The 18123-nt window shown below is 36.1% G+C and overlaps 1 protein-coding gene across 4 annotated transcripts in view; it reads left to right on the top strand.

Moving 5' to 3' along the window:
- NOX4 (NADPH oxidase 4) overlaps window positions 1-18123 on the top strand; it is a 177389-nt gene that overhangs the window by 27100 nt on the left and 132166 nt on the right. For 2 of the 4 annotated variants that reach the window (XM_017887658.1, XM_017887657.1), the window contains one exon: window positions 16642-16752. In XM_017887658.1, the coding sequence (XP_017743147.1) occupies window positions 16642-16752 (111 nt within the window). Of the gene's footprint in view, window positions 1-12651; window positions 12688-16641; window positions 16753-18123 lie in introns of those variants that run through there. The other 2 variants (XM_017887660.1, XM_017887659.1) reach the window with 2 other exon arrangements.

The raw sequence follows: 18123 nt of genomic DNA, 5'->3' as shown, positions 1-18123 counted from the left end.
TTTTTCTTTTTTTTTTAGACGAGTTTTGCTCTGTCGCCCAGGCTGGAGTGCAGTGGCGCGATCTTGGCTCGCTGAAAGCTCCACCTACCGGTTTCACGCCATTCTCCTGCCTCAGCCTCCCGAGTAACTGGGACTACAGGCGCCCTCCACTAGGCCTTGCTAAATTTTTTTGTATTTTTTTAGTAGAGACGGGGTTTCACCGTGTTAGCCAGGATGGTCTCGATCTCCGATCTCCTGACCTCGTGATCCTCCCACCTTGGCCTCCCAAAGTGCTGGGATTACAGGCGTGAGCCACCGCGCCCGGCCGATAAAGACACATTCTTAATGTAACCTGCAAAGTCTAGCATGTTCTGCCCTGACCAGCTTCTTCAGCTTTATGTTCCTTCACCCTTCATTTCCAAACCAAACATATTGGCCTACTATTTATGTATTATATATACACCATGTTTTCATTTGCTACACATCACTTCTCATGCTGCTTTTTCCCTGCATGGATGTCCTTATTTCTAGCTGACTTCTGGTTTTATTCTTCAGATCTCAGTTTCCTTTTTACTTTCCATTAATCAAGGAAGGCTTGCTGATCTTTCCATTTAGATCTGATTTCCTGTTACATGTATTCATACTCTGTTTCTCATTTATCACTGTTACAAATTGTATTTGCTTATCAAGTTATTTGATTAATGTGTTTCCTCTACTAAAACATAAGCAGCCTAAGGGAAAGGGAATTTTATGTTTTTAGTTCACTGTTGAACTCATAGTGTCCCAAATTATGTGCCGATCACAATAAATATGTGTTCAATTAATAATGTGAGTGGAACAGATAGCACTTACTTTAAAATACAGAAAAAAGTGTTTAGTGAAAGGATGTGATCCAGTGACCGTATGGCAATGAGTTAACTCTATATACTGTCTGCACTTTTTAGACTGTTTTCACTTTTCACAAAAGCCCTAACAGGTAGGATTATTATGTTATGTTTGTTTTATAGGTAAGGACATTGTATCCTTCTCAATGAACTATTTCAAGATTAAAATTTATTAAGTAGAATATTTAAGATAAGAAACTATTTGAGATTTTAAAAAAATGTACTTGGTATACCTAGATATGCTGCTCAATAACTTACTTTAAATGGCATTTAAAAATATTTTTCTATAGGATTGTCTTGGTTCACCCTGGTATAACTAAATATCATAGACTAGGCAGCTTAAACAACAAACATTTTTCTGTTGCTTGGGAAGTGCAACACTGAATCTACAGTGTCAGTAGATTCAGGGTTTGATGAGGGCCCTCTTCCTTGTTTACAGATGGCTGCCTTTTTGCTGTATCCTAATCTGGTGAGAGAAGGAGAGAGGGTACTCTGGTGTCCTCCTCTTCTTACAAGGGCATTAATCCTTTTGCTGTGCAGAAGCTCTTTAGTTTAATTGAATCCCATCAGAGTGAACAGGCGACCTAAAGAATGGGAGAAAATTTTTGCAGTCTATCCATCTGACAAAGGGCTAATATCCAGAATCTACAAAGAACTTAAACAAATTTACAAGAAAAAAACAACTCCATCAAAAAGTGAGCAAAGGATATGAACAGGCACTTCTCAAAAGAAGACTTTTATGCAGCCAACAGATACAGGAAAAAATGCTCATCATCACTGGTCATCAGAGAAATGCAAATCAAAACCACAATGAGATATAATCTCACACCAGTTAGAATGGCGATCATTAAAATGTCAGGAAACAACAGACGCTGGAGAAGATGTGGAGAAATAGAATGCTTTTAGACTGTTAGTGAGAGTGTAATTTAGTTCAACCATTGTGGAAGACAGTGTGGCGATTCCTCAAGGATCTAGAATAGAAACACCATTTGACCCAGCAATCACATTACTGGGCATATACCCAAAGGATTATAAATCATTCTACTCTGAAGACACATGCACATGTATGTTTATTGCGCCACTGTTCACAATAGCAAAGACTTGGAACCAACCCAAATGCCCATCAGTGAGAGACTGGATTAAGAAAATGTGGCACATGAACAGAAAACCAAACACTGTACGTTCTCACTCATAGGTGGGAGTTGAACAATGAGAACACATGGACGCAGGGAGGGGAACAATCACAAACTGGGGATTGTCGAGGAGTGGGGGGCTAGGGGAAGGATAGCATTAGGAGAAATACCTAATGTAGTTGATGGACTGATGGGTGCAGCAAACCACCATGGCATGTGTATACCTATGTAACAAACCTACACGGTCTGCACTTGTAGCTCAGAACTTAAAGTATAATAAAAATTTAAAAAAAAATAAAGACATTAATCCTATAATGGGGACTCCATTCTCATAACTTCATCTACATCTAATTTTGTATCAAAGGCCATAACTCCAAATAGCATCACATTGGCAACTAAGGCTTCAACAAATGAATTTTGGAGAGAAACAGCATTTAGTTCATAACAAAAACTAAACTATGTTTTATTTATATGTCCTCATTTAAAATCTATTTGTAGTTTTAAAAATTACATATGTAATCCAGAGTTAATTATGTATCTTAGACACCTTGACAGGTGAGACTTCAAATTTGAAAATAACACTTCCATCTAGTGACAACTAACCTGATTAAATTTAAAAACTCTGGAGTAGCTGGGAAGGGTAAAACAAATCATTCACATAGAATGGACTGGACACATAACTTAGAACAGTCATTTTTTAAAAAAATAAACACATGAGATAACTGATGCTTAGGAAGCTTATGGATTAATAATGATCAAACAAAATAATCTGTTTAATAAAATATTGCCCATGTAGTAACTAGATAAAATGTTTTCTTATAATCTTGCCACTTTAAAATGGGTCCATCTCCATTTTCCTCACTCCACTGCTTCTGAATGAGAACGTTTTGTACTGTGAAAACCTATTAAAAAGAAGTTTACTTCTTAGTTTAAAAAACTAACTATATTCGGGAGCAAACATGTATGAGAAAGTGGGTTGTTGGTAAATTTCCAGTTGGATTTTGCAGAATCATAAAGAAGTTGATGCTAAAATAAACTCTATTTATCCCAAGGGGATACTTAAAGCCACTTTGAATTAAATTACTGTGGAATTTAATATAAACACAATAATAAAACACTTTCAGACATGCAATACATAGTTAGACAATGAAGATGTATACAGATTTTCTTTAAAGCATTGAATCTCAAAGGAAATATGGATGATTTATTTGTATCTCTTAATTCCTGAACTTTTGTGGTAGTTTTTTTCTGAAATATTTTAAATTAACTATTGTTTAGCTACATTAAAACTACAAAAACAATTGTCATATACAATCCTTTGAATTAAAATGTTCTTATCATATGTAAATGCCAGATCAAAAGAGATAATTATTCTATTTCTCTGGAACCCTATATAAACAAGAAAAACCTGTCACTCTCAAATGATAATTATTTTACTGATTGAGATAGAAAATTATGTTTAACCTTTTTTAGATAGTCCAGAGAGTATTATGTCTATTTGTCCACTTACTGGTATATCCATTAAACTGTATCCCTAATGTGTTCCAACTTAAGATGTAGAAATAGCCCAACTGGACATATTAATTACTTTTTATATCAGTCAATGAAAATTACTGCTTTCCTGAAAACACTATTTGTTATCCTGTCTCCCTTTCAGGAACTGTATTTCATATGCTGACAATAAACACAAAGTTGACATTTTGCCAACAGTTAAGTTGGAAATATCAAGTGCATGAACAAATTCAAGATAAGAAAAGCACCTGTCTTACACATATTCTTAGTCAGTGTCATTAAAATAGAGTTGTTTTGTGGCTTACTTCAGGAAATATATACAGATATGACCCCATCTCTTGTTATATTTTTGTACACTGTTCATCTAAAAAGTGTGGATAGTACCAGACAACAACAGATAACAAGCTAGCAAGAATATGATTCAAATTTGTTGCCAAAAAAATATTGCATCAATACCAAAGGGGACTGATTCTTTGAAAATTACATTGTGTCATGTGATTGTAATTAGCTTGTATGAAGCACAGCTGATCTGGGATGTAGACTTCAGTGGTAATCCAGAGAATAGTGTTCCTGTTATTATTAATAGGAATTATTGCTATATGGTAGGCATTAAACAGTTCACATACATAATTATTTTTATTTGTTTATATTAGATGGACAGAATCTGATTACTAATATTCCTCAGTTCCTATCCCAATTTGTTAATTTAGGTATGATCCTCCTTTATTTATTTTATACAAATGACTTATGATATAATGAATATCTGTACATACAACTAGAATTAGAACATTATGCATAATTTACATCTATATATTTGGTTATCTCATCATATGTCTATATTTTTCTTCTCTCTTCCTGCAAGAGATTACCACTATTGTGAATTTTGAGTTTCTCATTTTTTGACATTGAAAAAATAGTTTTATTTTGCCTGTATATTTAATGTATTACTTGTTTTGATTGAGTTCCAACTTTTTATGTCTTGAGAAATCCAATGCCTATGCTAATGTCCAAAAGATTAATATATTATGTTCTATTAAAAGTTTTGAATTTTGATTTTGATATTTAAGTTCTTAACTATTCAGGAACTAATGTTTTGGGGTGGTTTGAAACAAGGATGTTGTGTGATTTTGTTTGTATATGATAACCCATTTTTTCCTTCATCGAATAGACTCTTTTCCCATTAATCTGACATGCCCCCTCTGTCACATATCATAGTTGATACATATATAGTTGTTTACCGGTCTTTGTTCCATTGGTCAGTTTATCTATCTACACGCAAGAAACACGTTCTGAATTACTGTAACTTTATAGTAAGTTCTATTATGTGAAGGCCAAATTGTGTCTCCTTTTCTTTTAGTGTTTCACTTTGTTTCTGCTGTTTTGCATTTCTGCATACATTTTAAAGTCAGCTTGCCAAGTTTTATGAAGAAAACCTGTTGAAGTTCGATTGGAGTTACATTGAGTTTGTAAATCAATTTTGAGAGATTGGCATCTTTACAATATTAAATCTCCCTACATGAAACATGGCGTATTAGTTATCTACTTAGCCCTTCTCTTACATTCCTTTAGTTTCTTGTTTTTACACGTGTCTTGTGGTTTTTTTTTTCTTTTGTTAAATTTTTTACTACACAGTTTACATTTTTTATTACTTTTATAAAATAAAATCTTTAAAATGTTTTTTTAAAATATTCGTTGCTGTTATATATTAATGCAGTTAGCTAGTTTTCTTTCATCCTTACCCTCCCTTGCTCCCTTTCTTCTTTTTTTAAAATTCTTTCTTCCCAAAAGGAGCAGAATAAAACAAAAGTTTACTAAGGATTGCATTTATTGAATAGAAAACGTTTTAGAGGCATGTTGCAAGTAGTTTGTGACTGAATTTCCTCACATAGTAGTATTATGTTCTCTCTTGGCAGATGAGCAATGCAAACATTAGAAAATTCAAATAACTTTTTCATAACTTGAAAGAGCTAATAGTGGGATTTTACTGGTCAATTTTACTTTAAGATCTGTGACTTATAAGATGCTCTGTAATGAGGTTTTGTATCCCTCATTTCACTTTCTTCTGCTCCATAATGTTAATATTGGATTTAAATATTTTCTTCTCATATTTTTTTAAACTTTTATTTTAGGATCAGTGGTGCATGTGCAGGTTTACTATAGGGATAAATTGTGTTTCATGGGGATTTAGTGTACAGATTATTTTTTTCACCCAAGTAATAAGCATAGTACGACATAGTTTATTGAATGTCTCGCTTCTCCCACCCTCCACCCTCAAGTAGACCCATGTCTGTTGTTCCATTCTTTACGTTCCTGTCTACTCAATGTTTAGCTCTCCATTTGTAAGTGAGAACATGTGCTCGGTATTTGGTTTTCTGTTTTAGGATAATCACCTCCAGCCCCATTCATATTTCTTGCAAAGGACATGATCTTGTTTCTTTTTATGGCTGTATAGTATTCCATGGTATATATATACCATATTTTCTTTATCCAGTCTGTCATTAATGAGCATTTAGGTTGATTCCATGTCTGCTCTTGTGAATAGTGCTGTGATGAATGTATGTGTGCATGCGTCTTTATGGTAGAATGATTTATATCCCTTTGGGTATATATTCAATCATAGGATTGCTGAATCAAATAAAAGTTTGGTTTTAAGTTTGTTGAAAAATTGCAAAACTATTTTCCACAGGGGCTGATCTAATTCACATTCCCATGAACAGCATGTAAGTGTTCCCTTTTCTCTGCAACCTTCCCAGAATTTGTTATTTTTTGACTTTTTAATTATAGCCATTCTGACTGGTGTGAGATGGTATCTCATTGTGGTTTTGATTTACATTTCTCTAGTAATTAGTGATGTTGAATATTGTTTCCATATGCTTGTTGGCCACATGTATGTCTTGTTTGGAAAAGTGTCTTTTTATGTTCTTAGCACACTTTTTAATGAGATTGTTTGGTTTTTTTCCTTGTTAATTTGTTTAAGTTTCTTACAGAATCTGTGTACTAGGTCTTTGTCATATGCATGGATTTCAAATATTTTCATCCATTCTGTAGGTTGTCTGTTTATAGTTTCTTTTGTTGTGCAGAAGCTGCTTAGTTTAATTAGATCTTATTTGTCCATTTTGGTTTTGTTGTAATTGCTTTTGTTGTCTTCATCAGAAATCTTTGCCAAGGTCTATGTCCTGAATGGTATTTTCCTAGGTTATCCTCCAGGCTTTTATAGTTTTAGGTTTTACATTTAAGTCTTTCATTCATCTCGAGTTAATTTTATATTGCTTTACATTTAAGTCTTTCATTCATCTTGAGTTGATTTTATATTGCTTTAAGAAAGGGGTCCAGATTAAATATTTTGCAAATGGGTAGCCAGTTATCCTAGCACCATGTATATTGTTGCTAGGAGGATATAGTTGCAGTTATCCTAGCAACATTATTTCCTATTGATTGCCTTTGTTGATTTTGTCAAAGATCAGATGGTTGTAGGTATGCAGCTTTATTTCTGGGCACTCTATTCTGTTCCATTAGACTGTGTGTATGTGTACAAGCACTATGCTTCTTTGGTTACTGTAGTCTTGTAGTATAATTTGAAGGCAGGTAATGTGAGGCCTCCGGCTTTGTTCTTTTTCTTGGTATTGCTTTGGCTATTTGGGCTCTTTTTTGGTTCCATATGAATTTAAAATAGTTTTTTTTCTAATTCTGTGATGACTGGCATTGGTAGTTTGATAGGAATGGTATTGAATCTGTAAATTGCCTCGGCCAGTATGGCCATTTTAACTATAATGATTCTTCCCATTTATGAACATGGAATTTTTTTTTCATTTGTTTGTGTTATTTCTGATTTCATTCAGCAGTGTTTTATAATTCTCTTGCAGATGTCTTTTACTTACCTGGTTATTTGTATTTCTAGGTATTTTATTATTTTTGTGGATATTGTGAATGGGATTATGATCTTGATTTGGCCCTCAGCTTGAACATTGTTGGTGTATAGAAATGCTACTAATTTTTATACCTTAATATTTTTATCTTTAAACTTTGCTGAAGTTGTTTATAAGATCTAGGAGCTTTGGGCAGAGATTATTGGATTTTCTAGGCCTAGAATCATATCCTCTGCAAACCGAGATCATTTGAATTCCTCTCTTCTTATTTGGATGTCTTTATATTTTTCTCTTAGTTGTCTGCTCTGTCTAGGGCTTCCTGTATTACGTTCAATAGGACTGGTGAGAGGAGAGAGGGCATCCTTGTCTTGTTTCCGTTCTCAAGGGGAATACTTACAGCTTTTCCCTTTTCAAACCCTGTGGGTTTGTCATAGATGGCTCTTATTATTTTGAGTTATGTTACTTCAATGCCTAGTTTGTTGAGGGTTTTTAACATGAAGCAATGTTGAATTTTACTCAAAGTCTTCTCTGCGTCTATTGAGATGATCATGGTTTTTTAATATTTAAGTTTATGTGGTATATACCATTTATTGATTTGTGTATGTTGAAGCAACCTTTGTCTCAGGTATAAAGCCTACTTGATTGTGGTGAATTAACTTTTTGATTGCTGCTGGACTTGATTTATTAATATTTTGGGGGGATTTTTGCTTCTATTTTCATCAAGGATATTGGCCTGAAGTTTTCTTTTTTCGTAGTATCTCTGCCAGGTTTTGGTACCAGAATGATCCTGGTTTTGGTACCAGAATGAGTCAGAGGAAAGTCTCCTCATGTTTTTGGAATAATTTCAGTAGGAATGATACTATCTCTTCTTTATACATCTGGTAGAATTTGGCTATGAATCTATCTGGTCCTGGGTTTTCTCTGACTGGTAGGATTTTTATTATTGATTCAATTTTGGAACTTATTATTTGGTCTGTTCAGGGTATAGATTTCTTCCTGGTTCAATTTTGGAGGGTTTATGTTTCCAGAAATTTCTTCATTTCTTTTAGGTTTCATAGTTTGTTTGCATAAAGATGCTCATAATTGTCTCTGAGTGTTTTTTGTACTTCTCTGAAGCCTGTAATAATGTTTCCTTTGTCATTTCTGATTGTGTTTATTTGGATCATCTCTCTTTTTCTATATTAGTCTAGCTAGCAGTCTATCAGTCTTATTTATTCTTTCAAAAAACCAATTTTACCATTTGCTGAACTTTTGTATGATTTTTCCTCCTTCAATTTCATTCAGTTCAGCTCTGATTTTGGTTATTTTTTGTTCCCCTAGCTGTGGTGTTAGGTAGTTAATTTGAAGTCTTTCTTTTTGATGTGGGTGCTTAGTGCTGTAAACTTCCCCCTCAACACTCCTTTAGCTGTGTCTCAGAGATTCTGGTATGTTGCATCTTTGTTCTTCTTAGTTTCAAAGAATTTCTTGATTTTTACCTTAATTTCATTGTTTACCCAAAAGTCATCCAGGAGCCGGTTATTTAATTTTCATGTAATTGCATGGTTTCAAGCAATCTTCTTAGTGTTGAGTTGTATTTCTATTGCATTGTGGTCCCAGAGTGTGGTTGGTATGATTTTAGGTTTTTAAATTTTGCTGAAAATTGTTTTATGGCTGAGCATGTGGTCAATTTTAGAGTATATGCAATGTGCAGATAAGAAGATTGTATATTCACTTGTTTGGGGGTAGATTGTCCTGTAGATATCTGTTAGGTCCATTTGGTCAAGTGTCAAGATCATGTCTTGAATATCTTTGTTAGTTTTCTGACTCAAGGATATGCCTAATAATATTAGCGGGGTTTTGCAGTCTTCTGTTATTTTTGTGTGGTTATCTAAGTCTCTTCATAGGGCTCTAAGAACTTTTTTAATGAATCTGGGTGCTCCTGTGTTGAGTTCATACCTACTTAGAATAATTAGATCTTCTTATTAAATTGAACCCTTTACCATTATGTAATGCCCTTCTTCGTCATTTTTGTTCATTGTTGGTTTAAAGTATGTTTTGTCGGAAACTAGAGTAGCAACCCTTGCTTTTTTCTGTTTTGTGTTTACTTGGTAGATTTTTTTCCATCCTTTTACTTTGAACCTATGAATGTCATTGCATGTCAGATGGGTCTGTTGAAGACAGCATTCAGTTGGCTTTTGTGTCTTTTTCCAGCTTGCCACTCTGTCTTTTAATTAAGGCATTTAGCCTGTTTACATTCAAGGTTATTACTGATATATGTGAATTTATTCCTATCATCATGTTGTTAGCTGGTTATTATGCAGACTTTATTGTGTAGTTGCTTTATAGTATCAATGGTCTACGTACTTAAGTTTGTTTTGTTGTGGCTGGTAATGGTCTTTTGTCTTTATATTTAGCACTCCCTTCAGGATCTCTTATAAGGCAAGTCTTGTTGTTAGGAATTTCCTTAGCTATTGCTTGCCTGAAAAGTATCTTATTTCTCCTTTGTTTATGAAGTTTAGTTTGGCTGGATATGAAATTCTTGGTTGCGATTTTTTTCCTTAAGAATACTGAATATAGTCCCCCAATTTTGACTGTCTTGTAGGGTTTCTGTTCAAAGGTCCACTTTAGCCTGAAAGTATTCCCTTTGTAGTTTGACTTGTGCCTTCTCTCTAGCTGCCTTTAACAGTTTTTCTTTCATTTTGATCTTGGAGAACCTGATGACTGTGTTTTGGGGATGGTCATCTTGTATAGGATCTCACAGGGGTTCTCTGCATTTTCTGAATTTGAGTGATAGCCTGTCTAGCAGAGTTGGGGAAATTTTCATGAATTATATCCTCAGACATGTTTTCCAATTTGCTTACTCTCTCTCAGGGATGCCAATTAGTAATTTGGCCCTTTTACTTAATCCTATATTTCCTGGAGGTTTCATTCATTCTTTTTTCTTTATTTTTGTCTGAGTTAATTTGGAGAACTGGCCTTCAAGCTCTAACATTCTTTCCACAGCTTGGTGTATTCTGCTGTTAATACTTGTGATTGGATTATGAAATTCTAGTAGTGAGTTTTTTAGCTCTATCAGATCAGTTTGGTTCTTACTTAAAATGGTCATTTCATCTTTCAGTTCTTGCATCATTTTACTGTATTTCTTAGTTTCCTTTGATTTGGTTTCAATTTTCTCCTGAATCTCTATGATGTTTGCTTCTCTATATATTCTGAATTATATTTCTGTCATTTTAGCCATTTCAGCCTAGTTAAGAACTATCGCTTGGGACCTAATGTGGTCATTTGGAAGTAAGAAGACACTCTAGATTTTTGAGTTGCCAGATTCCTTCTCATCTATGTGGACTGATGTTCCTTTAGTCTTTGAAGTTACTGTTCTTTGGGTGGAGATTTTTACAATTTTGTTTTCTTTGATGCCTTTGGAAGTTTGGTTGTGGTTTAAGGTAGGTTCAGTAGACTGACTTTATTTCTGGAAGGTTTTAGGGGGCCAAGGATCAGCTCAGCACTCCTGGGCTGCATGGTTAACTCTGGGCGGCTGTACTAGGCCCCCAGCTTCGGTCTCTGGCCCTTTGAGGTTAGGAATCTGATTCACTGGAGGGCTCAGGTGTCCCAGTCTACTGGCCACAACTCTACAAAGCTGGTGCTGGCAGGGTTCACTCCTGTAGGCTTGGTTGGTGCACTGGTGGGAGTGAGCCTGAAGTGGTCCTGTGTATGCTCATGCCTATGGCAGTGGCAGTGTGGATGGTGCAGGGCGGTGGCGGAGGCAGAGTTGCCAGCGTCCATGTATGCATTTGTGCTGTTGGTGGTAGTGTAACAGGGCACTCCTGCGTCAGCAAGGGGTTAGATAGTGAGCTCTGTATCATCTGTGGTGGCACAGTGGGATGCATTCACACACATGTACTGGCTGGGTAAGGGAGGTGAGGTCTGCCCACATGGGGAGAGGGAGACTGTAGTGGGGCAAGGCTTCAGGTTGGCTAGTGTGCATTGTCAGGGACTGGTCTACTGGAGTTATTCAACAAACAGGCACAGTCTTCCAGTGAAGGAGCTATGATGATAACCCCTGGGAAGCAACTTGGTTGGGCATTGGAGGCTATGCTTCAAGCAGGAACATACAATCAGGCTGTACCCAGGAGAGACCAGAAGACAGGGGATGTGCAGTTTGGACTGGTCCCATCCCATTTGCAACACCACCATACTCTCCTTAGGTCTGACAGTCTCTCAAAGGCTGACATCACTTAGAAGGACATGGAGAGTCTTGGGGGATGGGCACCCTGGCCATGCTCCACTGCAACTGTTCCTGTGCCAAACCCTCTAGGCTCTACATAGGCTGGAATCCTGTTTCTTCCACCTCTCTACCAACTCTCTCTGTCAGCTCAAGTGTCTGTAGGAGTCATGGGCTCTCTTGCTGCTGGGACTTTTGGAGGTTCCTGGTGAGGACACAACACTCCTCACCTGTTTAACTCACTCCTTACCCAGGAGTTGCTGGGGTCCAGGAACGAGACCCAGTGCTCAACAGCCCCCTACAGGGCTCCCAGCTTCCTCCTCAAGTTCAGCCCATTGTCTGTGTCCTCACTTCACCCACTCTCAATGCTTTCCTGCTGAAGATCTGCTCAGAGTTTGCTAGTCTTCCCCATGTCCCTGTCTCTCAGTGTGAGATGTTCCTCCTGGTTGTATCTAGTCAGCCATCTTGGGTCTCATCCTACTTTCTTTCAGACCAAGTCTTTAGTCTTTTCAAAATCTATTAATAAAAATATTTGTGCATTTATATTTGTCAAAATATATGTATTCTAAATTTACTTATTATTTATTTCTATTCATCCATTCATTTATTCACACAAGACTTCTTTTTGAAGCTTGCTTAGATTTACCTTCTTACACAATTTTAATTTTTAATTATTATAGTAATTGCATATATGTATAAAGTACACATGATATTTTGATACAAACATGCAATGTGTAGTAAGAGTAGTTGGGCTATCTACCACCTCAACCATTGATCATTTCTTTATGTTGGGAAAATTGTAATTCCACTCTTTTAGTTATTTTGGAATATACAGTAAATTATTGTTAACCGTAGTTGCCCTATTGTACTGTCAAACAATAGATATTATTCCTTTTAATGGGTACTGAGTTCATGTACCCATTAACCATTGCCTCTTCATCTCCCCGCTTCCCACTATTCTTCTCAGACTATTCTCTGTCTCCATGAGTTCAATTTCTTTTTTTTTCAGCTCCCATACGTGTATTCACTCAGGATTTATTGATTGCCCAATTTGATGGATAGAGTTGCCTACAGATGCTGGGAGTAAGAATAATGTAACTAGGAATTTTCTTGAGGTGCCTGCTTTTTGATATATATATATATGTGTGTGTGTGTGTGTGTGTGTGTGTGTATGTGTGTGTGTATATGTATATATGTGTGAGTGTGTGTGTGTATATATATATGTATACACACACACACATATATATATATGACTTCATCTTCTTGGTAACAGTGGGGAATTTTCAGTGATCACTTCATAATATTTTCCATGATACTGCAAGCTGAGCAATTTAAAGTTATTGGTGGACATACAAGCTTTGTGAATAAAATAGCCACCAAGATTGTAAATATTTGAACTAACTTGAGACTTGTAACCAAATAAAATGCCTATCAGAGCATGGTATCTGTGTTTAAAGATTCAACTCAATTCAACAAACATTTACTGAATACTACCATTTTATTAGGTCTGAGGATATATAGCTGTAAAAATAAATAATGATGCTGCCTTTGAAAAACTTACTGCCTGGGTGCAGGAAAAGAGTAGAAAGGAGGAGTAAGCCAGATCCTAGAGTTGAGAGGCAGTAATAAGGAGAAATGAGGTACCTTTGGGGTTTCTGCTTCTCCATGGAATGTCCTTATGATAATATATAAGAATTAAGGTAATGCATAGAAAGTCAGAGAAGTTTGAGGTCTTATAAGACACAAACACATAAATTCATATTATCAACTAAAGAGGAAATGGTGCTGGCTAGGACTATAGGGGTAACTCGTGACTAAGTAATAAATAATGTAGTCATGCTTGATAGAAGATGAAACCCAAGACCTCTGTTTAACTAACATACTTTACTGGCAACTAAGGATAATGTATATGGCCTATAGGAGCCATTGGAGTAGGCTTTTCTCATGTCTCTCAATTTAGTATTTATCCTTCCATATCCTTCAGTACATTTTTTGCCTTAGTTTTAATCCTGAGATGAAAAGAGTCATAGAGTCCAGCGTACAGAATTCCTTTTCAACTAGTTTGACTTTGGACAAGGTATACAGCTTCTAAGATCCTTATACAAGTCATCTGTAAAAAAATGAGTATAATAGTTCTTACTTCACAAGGTTTTGAAAATATTTTCATTGATTCATTAAAACACTTAGCCTAGCGACTGTTCTATATTGGATGATAAAGAGATGGTAAACCTGTTTGTTGTACCTTACTGTGTCAGCTTTCTATAGATGAGATTTTTATTGTTCTTGCTTTGTTTTTTATTTATGCCTAGGCTATTTACTTTTGTATTTTAATATAAAATGGTATTTTAAAGCTACATTTGGCCAGTAAGTTTGGAAATATGCAATTACATTTACTTGCTATAATTTAATGGTTGCCATTGTTTCATAACTTGTAAAGAGTACAGTTGGCTAAATAGCCTTAGGTAGTGGTGTTCAACCCAGGTGGCATATTAGAATCATCTGGAAAGCTTTCAAAAATGTCCATGTTCAGGCACTGCCCAAAGTCATTGAATCAGGATTTCTTGTTGTGCACCTAATTATTGTTATTTTGTAACAGCTCTTCATCTCTGACGTGGCAATAATAACATCTACTCAGCTTGTCAGGGTAGATCTGATGATTACATTAAAATATATTCAAAAGCAATTGATAAACAGATAATTGAAATAAAAATGTAGGGTAATATTAAAACATTTTAGAAATACTTACCCTGGTCTTGAGGGGTTTAACATTTACTTACAGAAAAAGGTTAAAACATAAAAATTCAAGGTAACATGTCACACACTAAATGGAAGTAACAGAATAATTATGCTGGGAATCCCATCCTAATAATACTGTGTAGGCAATCCTTAATGTATATGAGGCTGTGACCTTGTCTGATACTTCTCAAATATTTATACCTCAGTTTCCTTTAATGATAAAAGAACAAGAACAATAACCTTATTGGGGCTGGAGAGGGTTACTAGGAGAGAAGTCTTATCTAGGATGGTTGTCTAAAACCACTTACCTCAAATGTTTGTTCATTCATCAAGTCATTCAACAAAATGTTTATTACCTAATATGTGCCTTCTGGACATTTTCTTTTTAAAGGCAATTTAGCAGCATGATAAAGTAGGGGTTAATAGTATAAATGCTGGAGTCAGAATATCTGGGTTTGAATTCTGGCTCCACAACTTTCTGATTGTCTTATGTTGGGTAAATTCTTAACTTCATTATGACTCAATATTCCTTTTCTTTTAAGAAGAAAGATAATATTTTTAATTACTTCCTAGGGTTGCAGAAAGAGGTTTAATGTATTAACAAGCATAAATTGACCCAAATTATGTGTGGCTAATAATAAGAAATAGGTGTGCTTTTGCTAACATCTCTGCATTTTTATTCCATTATATTCTTCATTTGTTGTAGTATGAACATAATGCTTTCAGTGTGAACATATGAAGATAATGCTTTAAATTAGCTATCACCAAATGAAAATGGTGCTTAAAATAATGGATATATCCTCCTCCCAAGACATAGTCAAATATATGAATCTCAGTTTTTTCAAGGCACCATCTTATTTAAGATTGGTTATTTTTAGCAACACGGATTATCTAAAGGATGTTATGCTAAGTGAAATAAGCCACGCAGAGAAAGACAAATACTGTATGATCTCACTTACATTTTGAATCTAAAAGAGTTGAAATCATAGAAGTAGAGAGTAGAATGGTGGTTACCTGAGGGTGGGGATGGGAGTGGACAGAGTGTACAAAGTTTCGGTTAGAAGAAATAGGCCTGGTAATCGATTGCACAACATGGTGACTATAGTTAATAATACTGTATTGTATTTTTCCAAATAGCTAACAGTGTATTTTAATTTTAATTTTTTTATTTTTTAAGACAGGGTTTCGCCCTGTCACCCAGGCTGGACTCCAGTGGCATTAACATGACTCACTGCAGCCTCAAGCTCCTGGGCTCAAGCAATCCTCCTGCCCCAGTCTCCAGAGTAACTGGGACTACGGGTGCATTACACCATGCCCAACTAAGAGTGGATTTTAAATATTCTCACCACATGGCATGCATCTGTAGTCCTAACTACTCATAAGACTGAGGCAGGAGGATAACTTGAACCTAGGAGGAAAGGGCTGCAGTGAGCCCTGATGGCACCACTGCGCTCAGCCTGGGAGAAAAAGTGAGACCCTGCCTCAAAAAAATAAAACAAAATAAATAAATAAATAAATAAATAAATAAATTTATCACAAAGAAATGATGTGTTTTGGGGGATGTATATGTAAAATAGCTTGATTTGATCATTTCATGATATATACATGTATTAAAACATCATATTGTACCCATACATATATAATTATTATTTGTCAATTAAAAACAAAATAACAATTTTTTAAAAGATTAGAAAGAAGATTAGAGACATAATTAGGGAAGTACAGAAAGCAATGAGTGCATATATATCAGTGGGTTCTTGCCTAGTTTCCGGCCAGGAAAGATCTCTAGAAGAGTCATGCTTACTATGTGACCAGAAAGATGAATAGAGTTAGTGATAAGCAGAGCTTGCAGAGAAGCTGTGGTGTGTAAATGGGTGGGTTGTGTGGAGACTGAGAGTGTTCCAGAGAGAGAGAACACGCATGAAAAACTTGCTTGAAAACTGTGACGTTGTCAGTGAACAAAGGGTCCAACACCACGTGCATGTGGAGGTGCAGTATATACAGAAACTCTCAAGACTCTTAACAGACAGAACAGTGGGTTAGGGGCAGAACAAGAAACAGAGTTTCTGTGGCAACAGTGTTTACAGGTGATTGTAACACTATCATTAATGCGAGGAGTACTAAGTTTTAAGGCAGTGCAGAACAGAAAGAAAACAGTTGTTCATAGGGAGTTTTAGTGAGAGGAAAAGGGAAGACTATTCAAGCCTCTTGAAGGAGTTGGCATTTGGCATGATTCTTAAAAGAGCAATAGGGTAAGACCTGTAGCTTGTAGAGCCAGGTCAGGGCTTTACTATTGTCCTTAACTGTATGCTGACCTTGCCTTATTTGTTCAGCTAGGATTGTGTCTAAGCAGAGCCTCCGCATCTGTTCTTAACCTCAACTGCAGCCTTATCCTTTTACCCATGTGCCGAACACTCTTGGCTTACTTCCGAGGATCACAGAAGGTAAGAAAAATCAGTCCTAGTTACAAATTCCAGCATAAAAATCAAGTGTAACAGTCGCATATTAGTTTATTTAGTTTTCATAGTCTGACTTTTGGCTGGAGTGATTTCTTCTAAGATGATAGTAAAAGCCATGTCACCTGTCAAGTTGATCTGTGAATTATTCTGCAACACCAGATAAGGGCAGAGGATAATAGTAATATTATTAACAGGGATTTCCAGCACTATGCTTAGTTTTTTACATACACACTGGTAAATACTTACAGGGATTCTGGAATCAGGTATGGTTAGTTTCATTTCACACACAAGAAACCTCAGGCATAGAGGCTTTGAGTAACTTCGAGACTAGTGAATGGCAGAGCTAAGGTCAATCCTAATTTGAGTTCTTTCCATTACGTCATGTCTCACTGAGATTCTGTATTTTCACTTAGCTAAATCTAGGTGAGCAAACTAGAGTCCTTTAGATTCTGAGCAATACACGAAACGATTGCTGGTGTAGGCAACAACTTATCTCTGCTTAACACACATACTCATTCTGAAGTGTGTAATAGGCTTGAGAAACATGTCTTGATTAAATAGTGATGTCAATTGTTATATGTAGTGCTGTAAAATGAAGTATGTAAGAAAACAGAAAAACACTTAGTTATTCTGCTAAAACTCAACAAAAATTCTTTTTTGTATTTGTCTGTTTTTGTGTATATGTGTGCCTATGTGTGTATGCATCTTGATTCTTCTTCCGTAAGATTCACTAAGCAAGGCACCACTGGATAGATATTGATATTTTAAAAGGAGTTGTTAACTTGAGACCACTTTGATGTTCTATGAATTTAATACATGCAGATTTACTCTAGGAAAACTTCTCAACCCTTTCTACGTAATTATTTTTAGAAACTCTTTCCTTTTAATGCAGTAATCTGTGAAAATAACTCTCTCTAGGTTGCCTACCATTTAAACTGCTAGGTTTTGATCCCTGTGGTTGGCTATTGGCTTGGCTTGGAGAAAGAGAAGATAAGTGGCAGGGAATGACAAGTTCCCACCTAAGTCCCTCAGTGTTAAATAATTCTTAAAGATTTGCCCCGAGTGGCCGGGCGCGGTGGCTCAAGCCTGTAATCCCAGCACTTTGGGAGGCCGAGACGGGCGGATCACGAGGTCAGGAGATCGAGACCATCCTGGCTAACATGGTGAAACCCCGTCTCTACTAAAAATACAGAAAAACTAGCCGGGCGAGGTGGCGGGTGCCTATAGTCCCAGCTACTTGGGAGGCTGAGGCAGGCGAATAGCGGGAACCCGGGAGGTGGAGCTTGCAGTGAGCTGAGATCCCGCCACTGCACTCCAGCCTGGGCGACACAGAGCGAGACTCTGTCTCAAAAAAAA

The sequence above is a fragment of the Rhinopithecus bieti genome, unplaced genomic scaffold (genome assembly GCF_001698545.2).
Source record: "Rhinopithecus bieti isolate Rb0 unplaced genomic scaffold, ASM169854v2 scaffold_15796, whole genome shotgun sequence".
NCBI classification, from domain to species: Eukaryota; Metazoa; Chordata; class Mammalia; order Primates; family Cercopithecidae; genus Rhinopithecus; species Rhinopithecus bieti.
This window is presented reverse-complemented; position numbering and strand designations above follow the sequence as displayed.